Source organism: Nelumbo lutea, chromosome 8 (assembly GCF_056320005.1).
Source record: "Nelumbo lutea isolate HS-2025 chromosome 8, American lotus-T2T, whole genome shotgun sequence".
Taxonomy (NCBI): domain Eukaryota; kingdom Viridiplantae; phylum Streptophyta; class Magnoliopsida; order Proteales; family Nelumbonaceae; genus Nelumbo; species Nelumbo lutea.
In genome coordinates, this window is record NC_142691.1 from 6,880,868 (window position 1) to 6,891,126 (window position 10,259).

General features: G+C 37.3%; 1 protein-coding gene across 1 annotated transcript; it reads left to right on the forward strand.

The window, feature by feature from the left end:
- The first annotated feature begins 342 nt into the window (after positions 1 to 342).
- LOC148842431 (RNA methyltransferase family protein) lies at positions 343 to 9,262 on the forward strand. Its single transcript, XM_088956784.1, has 10 exons — positions 343 to 796; positions 875 to 1,117; positions 2,088 to 2,249; positions 2,569 to 2,678; positions 3,667 to 3,775; positions 7,127 to 7,282; positions 7,574 to 7,689; positions 7,780 to 7,946; positions 8,615 to 8,745; positions 8,821 to 9,262. Exons 1-10 carry the CDS (start codon positions 392 to 394, stop codon positions 8,926 to 8,928), a joined length of 1,707 nt encoding a protein of 568 aa, XP_088812910.1. The 5' UTR covers positions 343 to 391; the 3' UTR covers positions 8,929 to 9,262.
- The last annotated feature ends 997 nt before the right edge of the window (positions 9,263 to 10,259 follow it).

Consider the following 10,259-nt stretch of genomic DNA (forward strand, 5'->3'; position numbering starts at 1 on the left):
AAATAAAACCTAAAACAAAATTAAATAAGAATTTGCATTCCCATGCATTTATAGTAGTGCAAATAAAATTGCACTTCAACCAAACAAAGCCAAACAGATTTTTAACTTTTTTTTTACCCTTTTCTTGATGAGTAGAAGCAAACGGACTAATGCCTGCCCTTACCTGAGTGTGAATGTTTCTTTGCGTTGTTATGCTTTTTACGGGGAAGGAAATGGAGGCATGAGAGGGATTTTTCATTTTTCTTTAACGTAACAGAACAATATATATATATTTTCCGGCGGTAGAAGCGATCAAATGACCAAACTACCCTCTATCCCCAATCAAAAACAGAAAATTCTCCTCCAGGCTCCAAGCCTCCAACTTTGTACCGCCTCCCCTTGGATACGGAGTATGGCAACAATTCACTACTGCGGCTTTCGTCGCCTGAACACGCGGCCATGGCTTCTGACAGTCTCTTCTTCTTCTTCTTCTTCTTCTTCTTCTTCCCCGTCACTCTCTCCTTTTGCTTCTCATTATCTGCATTCCTCTTCGCTTGACGAGTCAGAAGCTCAGCAATCTCCTCCTCTTCCTACCACGACAACTACTTCTACTACTACAAGAAAACCGCCACATCAGTCTCAACCGTTCTTTCCAAAGCGAGGTCAGACGCTGGAGCTGGTCTGTGAATCTCTAGCCTTCAAAGGCAAGGGCGTATGCAAAGTCGCTGGCACAGGCTTCGTCCTAATGTGCGATCGAGCTCTCCCCGGCGAACGCTTTATCGGCCGCGTTACCCGCAAAAAGGATAACTACGCTGAGGTGCGTACATTGCTTCCGGTAAACTCTTCCTGTAATTTGTGCCTTAACAATTCAGGATTGTTGTCATGTATGTGCCAGGTACAAAAGATAGAGACGATTTCTCCACACTGGGACTTTGTTACTGCTCCATGCGAGTACGCTTCAGATTGTGGAGGTTGTAAAACACAGAACCTATTGTATGAAGCTCAGGTTAGAGCGAAAGAACAACAAGTTCACGAGTTGATGATACATGTGGGCAAGTTTTCCAATAAGGACCCAGAATTTGCTGCCTTCATGAAGCCTATTGTTCCGTGCGATATTCAATTTCATTACCGAAATAAGGTGTGTGCTACTCTTCGTCTTCGACCTCGTTGGACATTATCACTTCATAACTTGAAACCAAAACCATGGAGCGTTTAACATTTGAAAATTTTGTTTTATTCTGAAGCATGTATCTTTGTTGAGAATTATAATATGAAGATGCTAATCAATCCTGGCTTATTGAATCTATTGTTTAATTACAAACTTTCTAAATCCCAAGGGTGAAAAACTGACTAACGAAATGTAATATGTAGTATTAGTCTTTTAAAAAAGGTGAAAGGTAACTGTTGCATCCTAAAGAGTCTATGTGTACCATGTAAAAATACACCATATGCTTTATACGAATATAAACTGGAAAAAAAGGTGGAACAAACTTGGAAAAAGAAGTCCTTTGCTAGTACTGACCATCCATTGTAGTTGGGCATCACTAATTCAATCTTATATTCGTGACTTATAATTGAAATGAGATAATTCAGCTTTGCTTTTTGAGAGACTCAATTGTTGGGATTAAGGCTGAGTTGAGTTGAGTTCTAGATAAAATAACATTTTAGAATTGAAAATAGAACTTTCTTTTATTTGTTTAGCATTGATAAGGGTAGAGGAAATTTGTTCATATGTAGTATCATTTTTTCCATACGCTTCAGAAATCAGGATAGGTTTGATACCCACATTCCAGGAACCCATGTTATTCTTCCCCAAACCCTAACTGACATAGGTCTGAATTTCTCTAAAATTCTTCAACCTATTAACTTCTTAGTTAAAGTGGCATTTGCATGTCTGAGACAACCTAAGCATGGCTACTGAAGTTGATTGCTGTCCAATAATGACAAGTACATTTAGAACAGGTAAGCTCAGCCTTGTTACTAATGGCATTCTTAATTATTACAGTTCAGAAAATATGCTTTACCTGAATGTATAATATTCTTATGTCAGACATTCCTTCCTTTTCACCTAATGATGCATATTCTAAACTACTTAACTAGAGATGCAGATGGAGTTTTCATTTAGTAGTAAAAAGTGGCTACCTAGAGAGGCACTTCATCTGGAACGGGATGGTTCAAATGGTTATGCATTGGGACTGCATGCTCCAGGATTTTTTGACAAGGTCCTCAATGTTGAGAAGTGCTTATTACAAAGTGAGTCTGCAAATAAGGTATGTTGCTTCATCATTCCAAAAACTGGATATATGCAGCAGGTATTGCAAATTTATAGCTCCCTCATCTAGTAAAATAAGAAGTGCCATTTTTTTTCCACTGTTTTAAGGTAGACCTTAACCTTACTGTTCTCAGTCAGTGTTCCTCACAACCTAAAATCCCATTTCTCAATGGATATAAGCTACAAATGCAGAAGAATAGAAGGAATGATATATCCGTGATCCAATTACCCAGTTCTTTTATGAGCATTTTATTTACATTATATGTTTTGCCTTTTTTGCTAATGATGTGAGTTATGTTTATAAATTACAATTATAGGTTCTCCAAGTGGTTCAGGATTGTTGGAGAGATCCACAGCTAGGGCTTTCTCCATATGATACTCATACTCATGCTGGATTTCTGAAGCATCTAATGCTAAGAACCGGAAGGTAGAATCTCATTCATCCTGTTTATGTTTCCTTTAGTTATCACATAACAAAAATTGTGATATCAATAGGAACACTCTTATGTCATGACTCATGACACACCCACCCACTCAAACAATATCCTTTATTTTCATCTGGCTAATTGATGCTAAAACCTGAATAAGTTGTGACATCTGGGAAATGTGGGGGGGAACAAAGACAATGGACAAGGACAAGAAAAAATGTCTGATAATGGAAAGAAATAATTTTTAGAAGATAAGCAATGAAGTGGTTGATTGATTCACCTACATATATGCAGCAAGATTCAATTTCTATTCATTAATATGGATTCCAGTCAATACCATGATTTTGTTGGGTGACCACCTTCTGTGATTCTGTCCTCTTCATTTAAGTTAAACAGCAAAGTGAAAGAACAGAACTTGAGTTTTTCTTTTTTGGCGTTGCATATATTTACTGTGAAAATTGAGCATATTCTATGTAATATTTTTATGCTCACACAGAGACAATATCGGGCATTTAGAAAAAAATGAAATTGGTATCTGATAACTTTAGTTTATAGTAATGTAGTAATGTGCCCTGCTTACTGTTTCTTTTCAAATATCTATAATTATCTTTTAGCCATAATAATCCTGTCAGTTCATGGGCATGAGGCTCTGTTGCTTTATTTCCTATCTTTTAAATCTTGTTTTCATTGTGGTGGAAGATTCAATATTTATCCTGATTGGGTTGTAAGTCCACTAGACATTCATAGACAATATTTTTTTTTATCCTAGATGCCTCTACGTTATGCATGAAGCACATATTACTGCATTTTAGATCTCATATATTTCTTCTTTCTATATGATGTTCAGCATTTGTTCCTTTTTTTATTGGTTTTTAAGTCATTGAAAGTTTCATTTTAAATGCTTGAGTTCCACTTTTTTGAGGGTTTTTTATGGCATAATTAAATCTTAATAATAAACCACTAAAATGGATTTCATTTTTGTCTCAGAGATGTAACAACTGGTCTACCAGAGCTGATGGTTAATTTTGTGACTTCATCTTACAAGCCAGAGTTGCTGAAGGTTCTTGTTGAGAAGATCTCAGCTATTCCTGAAGTGGTTTGTATTCTATGCCCTTCATTTTCACTTAGGCTATGTTTGGTTTGAAGGAAAAGGTAGGGAAACCTATACAAGGTTTGTAAAGGTTTTCTTAGCTTTCCCTTCCTTTCCCTACTTTTTCCTTCAAACCAAACACAGCCTTAAGGTTTCATAAAGAACTAATGGTTTCCTCTTTTTTTTGAAAGGTGCAAATTTCTGCAAAGAATATTGTTGGCATTGCTTCCATTAGATTTTTGCAGGATAATTTCATGGTTGCCTTGAAGGTTCAAGTCAACCTATAGAATGTGTAGTAAGATTATGGATAAATTATTCATTGCTGTTTCTCCAGATTTACTGGTCTTAGGAATGCTGTTGTGGTGAACTTGGTCCTCTTTTTTTCTCAAAGAGGCTGACTGCTATCTTCTTTTAAATAGTGATCCACTGAAATATAATCTCTTTCTTTTGTCCTTCTAAAGTATGTGGCATTAGATGCAATTGTGTCCCATGTATACCTCCAATTTTAACCAAAATTGTTATTGTACTTAAAAGAACAACTGTAGCAATTTTAACAATGTGCAAACAGAATTAAGTTTTTTCCTGGTCAGCAGTAGAATTGTGTATTTGATTTTGTGAACCTTTTTGTTATCGGAATTATAAAATGTGTTACTTAGGTTATTTCTACTGTTCTCTAGCATAATAGAATCTCCTTAACATGATATTTTAGCTACCAGGGTGTGTTTGGATCAGAGTGGATTTGTATTTGGCAGTGGAATTGGAATTGTGAAAACTGTGAATCTCTGAATCCCACTGCTTGGATTCACTTCTAGTCATCATGTAATTCACTAGAACCATTTTTTTTTGAGAAAAGGAAACTTTCATTAAAGAAGGGAAGGATAGGAAGATCAAACAAAAATAAACAAAAGGCCTTCCCTAAACATTAAACAGGAAGCTTTATATTGCTGTACAACATCCCTGCCCACCCCAGATTTCGCAAGAGCATCTGCTACTGAATTCAGATTCCTTGGAATCCACCTGAATACACAATGAATCTGAGATTGAATATCCCTGATTTCATTGATCTGGTGGGAAAATCTCCAAGGACCCTCCTGTTTATTTAGCATCCAGCTCATGACCACCTTTGAATCACTTTCCACCACAACTAAAGGGATGTTCAAGGATTTGACACATCTCAGCCCCGTTAGCAAGGCCTGAATCTCAGCTTCGACTGCTTTTGCCTCTCCAATGGGACCACTGAAGGCCCAAACTTGAGTTCCTAGAGCCGAGAAGATTCTGCCACCTATACCTGCCTGACCTCTGTGATTTAAACTTCTGTAGCAACTGCCATCAAACTGGAGGATGAATTCTGTAGGAGGTCTGGGGTTCACAGGAGAGGTGAGACCTCTTCCAGAACTTGAATAGCTTGAAGAGCTCAGGACCGGCCCTGAATACCCTTCCTTTTAACTCATCGAGGGAAGAGTATTTATCTTCAAATATTCTTTTGTTGTGTTCCTTCCAAATGCACCAGCAAATTGCATGGATGATTGCCTTTCCAAAGAAGGCACCTCTTTTGCCAGAGGTACATCCAGGCCATTGTAAGATAAAGTCCGGCACAGTATTTGGAGGGGTCCAATGAAAACTACCTCTATAAAAGGTGTCCAAAAAGAATTGCCATAGACTTCTGGCTACTTCACAGTTAATAAGGAGATGACTACATGACTCCCCATCTTTCTTGCACATAACACAGACATGAGGGGCAATGTAAAGGTTTCCTTTCCTCTTTCTTAGCATCATATCACAAGTATCGATACTGCCACAATAAGCCTCCCATACAAAGAAGCACACTTTTAGGGGGACAGCAGAAAGCCAAATCTTTCTATGCAAGGAGGGAAAGTTAGTTGTCCCAGAAGTCAGCACACTAAAGAAGGATTTTGTGGAAAACAAGCCATCCGAAGAGGGCCCCCAGATTCTTTTGTCCTGAATCAAGTGGGAGGAGAAGACAACTGAAAGAGAGGACAGAAGGGAAGAGATATTGAGTTTCAGGATCTGTTAAGGCTCTCCAGAAGTTAAAATTGAAAGAGAGACCAGTGTCTCCTCTGAGGATAACTGAAGAGACAGAAGCCTGTTTGTCATGGGTGAGACAAAAGGAGAGGGTGGGAAAAACAGAGAGGTTGTTGACTTAACCAAAGATCAGTCCAGAACTTGATACTAGAGCCATTGCCCAGTCTAAATCTCAAAAAAGGAGAGAACAGATCAAGAAGGGAAGAGATGCCTTTCCAGGGGCTGCGATGGGAGTATCGAGAAGAGACCAGATTGGAGTCCCAACAATTCCTACTCCTTTCGTACTTGCTTCTAATAACAGTAGCCCAGAGAGAAGATTGTTCCAAGGGGAATCTCCACAGCCACTTCCCCAAGAAAGCATAATTTCTTTCCAGAATATGACCTAGCCCCAATCCCCCTTCCTTTTTTTTAGCCTTCACATTCTGCATTTTAACATTATCTAAGTGATGCGAAGGGAGTGGTCATTTCATTTTGGCAGAATTAGGCAGGAAAGTAATTCACTTCTAGGCATCATGTAATTCACTAGAACCAGGATTTTTAGCCTTCACATTCTGCATTTTGACATTGTCTAAGTGATGCGAAGGGAGTGGTCATTTCATTTTGGCAGAATTGAGGCAGGAAAGTAGTTCAAGTCCAATTGTGCTCCTGGAATCCAAATGCAGCTTTGTACAATAGTCTGAACATAGGGATTCTGGATTATTTCTACATCAACCGTTTTGATTTGGTCTGACTAGCAATACTGCTTACCTAGCTTTGGCTCACATTGCTGATCATGGAAGGAATTAAATACTATTAGATGTGAGGCCAACTGTGTCTTCAACACAGTTACCTACTAAAAGGGTCAAAAAAGGGCAACTGGTTGCACATTGCTGTTTGTGCTATTTTTTGTTTTGTAAGCCTGTGATCAGTTGTGTCTCCAACACAACTGATCACACTTGCCTACCAAAAAGGACAAAAATGGCAAAGAGGGAAACTGAATGACTGGGTACATGACTCAACCCCACCCATATTATAATTTTAGGACCTCATCTATAACCAGACACTTGAATGAACTATTCCTGTTGGCAACAAGAATATTACTGAACACATGCACTCAAAATTTATGTATGTACGTAGTTACTATATATTATGTATCATGTATGGCATACTGGAATAAGTATCTACCATGTTAAGATATTAATAATTTCTGAAGTGTCTTAATGGTCAATCATATATTCATAGCATGCCATGTCTTGTTAGATATTTCATGTTGTTGGGTAATGTTTGAACCATCATTTTCTACACAGTTGGCTGTTATTTGTTGATGACCAATAGGTAAGCATCATAAATAATGTGAATAGATCTATCGGCAACACATCTGCTGGGGAGGAAGAATATGTTTTATATGGTAAATCTACCATCACAGAGACCTTAAGGGAACTTACTTTTCAAATCTCAGCGAACTCTTTCTTCCAAACAAACACACACCAGGTATGCTGTATAGGGAATTGAAGTGCATTACTTTTCATAATCTTGATTTAGCATTTGTCAGATCAGATCCTTTAGACTGTGTTTAGTTTGATAATAAGAGAAACAAAAGGTTGAGTTTAAGTTCTTAAGAAATTTCACAAAATTTGTTAAGAACTTACCCTCAACTTTCTTTTTTTTCCCTTATTTTCTATCAAACAAAACATAGCCTTAACGTCATGTTATATTGTCTGTGTGTTTATTCATGTGCATGATTTCCAAATTTATTAAATATCGTAGATCCATCTTGTCCAGGCAGAGGTTCTATATAAGATTATAGAAGATTGTGCTGCTATAAGAGGAGATGGCTCCGAAGTTGTACTTGACCTCTTTTGTGGAACTGGAACCATTGGTCTGACACTTGCCAGAAGGTAAACTCTCTTCTTTTGGTTCAGTTTTTGAATTTTAGTCTTTGAAAATATGGGATCATGACCACCTTTACCTTGATTTCTTCCTATCAGGGTCAAACATGTTTATGGCTATGAAGTAGTCAGTCAAGCCATTGCTGATGCTCGTCGAAATGCTGAGCAGAATGGTATACATAATGCTACATTTGTCCAAGGGGATCTCAATAAAATTGGTGACACTTTTGGTGATGGGTTTCCTAAGCCTGACATTGTCATTTCAGGTTATCTTCCTTTTGAATATGCTTTCTCTCCTATGCCCAGCTTCCTCCTTGATATAATAACTTCCCTAATTTTAGTGCTGCTATTTGGAGAAGGGGGTTTTGTACGGTCTATATTTTTAACTATTTTGGCAAACAAAAAGAGCAGGAAAAAGATATAAATAGAACTTTGGAGGAGGAAAGGAAATTCAAATGAAAAGGAGCTATAACCTGCGTAGGACTGATGAGAAGTTTTACACCTAAGGGCTTTTCTCATTGTGATTCTGATGGGACTTTTATTTAAATTTTATTTTTTTGTATAGCCAACCCTAAATAGTTGGTATTTGAAATCAGGGCTGTGTTGACTTCAGTCAGTTACTATTATTCAATTAATTTTGATTATTTGAATATCCCCTATAAAGAACCAAAATGCTCTTCTGATAGACCTATATCTTTAAAACTGTGATTGATCATGAATTAGCAGTATTTTCACTACAAATCAAGACTCTTAGCCTCTTAGACTAAAATTTGTATTTTTTTATGGCTCCAATATTTTTTTTGATGAAGTTTTTATTGCTCTAATAGAAAAAATGAAAAATGTAGCGGTATCTGGTTTAATCATCACTTTATATGACTACACAGAATTTAATGAATTGCATAATTTTTACTCATTGCTCATAAAACTGCTGCAGATCCTAACCGTCCTGGCATGCATATGAAGTTGATTAAATTTCTATTGAAGCTACGAGCACCACGCATTATTTATGTTTCCTGCAATCCTGCTACATGTGCGCGTGACCTTGATTACCTCTGCCATGGTGTGGTATGTGGTGGAATCATAAAAATCAGTTTTATGTTTTTGTGTTTATGGAAATTGACTATTGAAAAGTGCATGCAGGTGGAGCAGAATATAAAAGGTTGTTACAAGCTAAGAAGACTGCAGCCAGTAGACATGTTCCCTCATACACCTCATATTGAATGTGTGTGCTTGCTAGAGCTTGTTTAACTCCTTGTTTTGATCTTTCACTGCCCAGATTGGCAACTTCCTTGTCTCTTATTCCTGAAGCTTTTTTCTCTTTTTGCTATCTTTGATTGTTGTACAACAATCAGTTTATTATCCTCCTTTACTTGTTATGACTCTTAGCAGGAGAATGTGGGTTTAGAAAATGGTGAAGAAAGAAGAAAAAAAAAAACAAGGAAAAGTTAAGGGGGGGGGGGGGGTCCGAGAGGACATGGAGAGTGTTCTTTCTTTTGAGGATTTCCATACGATTACATCTACAAACGTAATGATTTGTACAGGGAACATTTCCGAGTAGAATTGTACAAGGAGTTATTACCAACTTATGTAGTTATGCCCGCAAAATGTAAATCTGTAAACAGCGTTGATTAAGAAAGCATGTCTCTGTACTAAGTAAAAAATCACATTCTCTTATTTATAAACTGCTATGTGCCTTGGGAAAACTAACCGAGGGAGTGAACTCAAACACATATATATTCCACAACAGCATCCTATACCACCGATGTGGGATACTTCACTCACATTAGTATCCCATAATACCAAGATGGGACAAATGGATTGTAATATAAACAGTTTCCATTCCCTCATTGTTTTGTTCTTTTATTTTCTTTATTTTTCTCTCTTTTTTGATATTTGTCTATCGTTGTGTTTTTCAAAGCTGGGAAGACGGTTTTCTTCTACCCTTTTCCTTTTGTAGAGCATTTTAATCATACACTTGTAAGACATTTTGCGGTTTGATTTAATTCGGGCAGGTAGGTTGGGCTGAGGATTAACTCACCCGAAGATACAAACCTCATCCAATCTGAGGTCAGGCCCAGGTTTACCAACCCAAACCCAATCTGGCCCGTTGAGGGAGGGGGGGGGGGTGGAGTTGAAACATGATGACTTCAGCATTCTGCCAGACAGCTTATAAGCTATTTTTGATGAAAATTCGGAGAGCCCAAAATATTAAGACCTTTTAAGTAAAGATAAAAAAGAACGTGTATTGTACAAAATATTAAAGTACCTTCATCTTTCTAAATTACTGAAATATATAGTCAGTAGAGAAAAAGAGAATCAGCGATCGCATTTTGGACTGCAACATGTATACAAACTATGGTACCAAACAAAAGAAAAGGTTCAAACCATGGTAGGTGATCGAACCGAATTATGTAAATAGGAGATGTGGAACATTAGAAGGGGTAGTGGCTTTAAAGTATGTGTTTAGTTCCCTTTACGTTTTTTCAGTCAATGATGTACTTTATTTACTTGCAAAACCGAAAAAGATAATAATTACAATCGTTTATAGTAAGTAGGTGCCACATCAGCATAACAGTAAA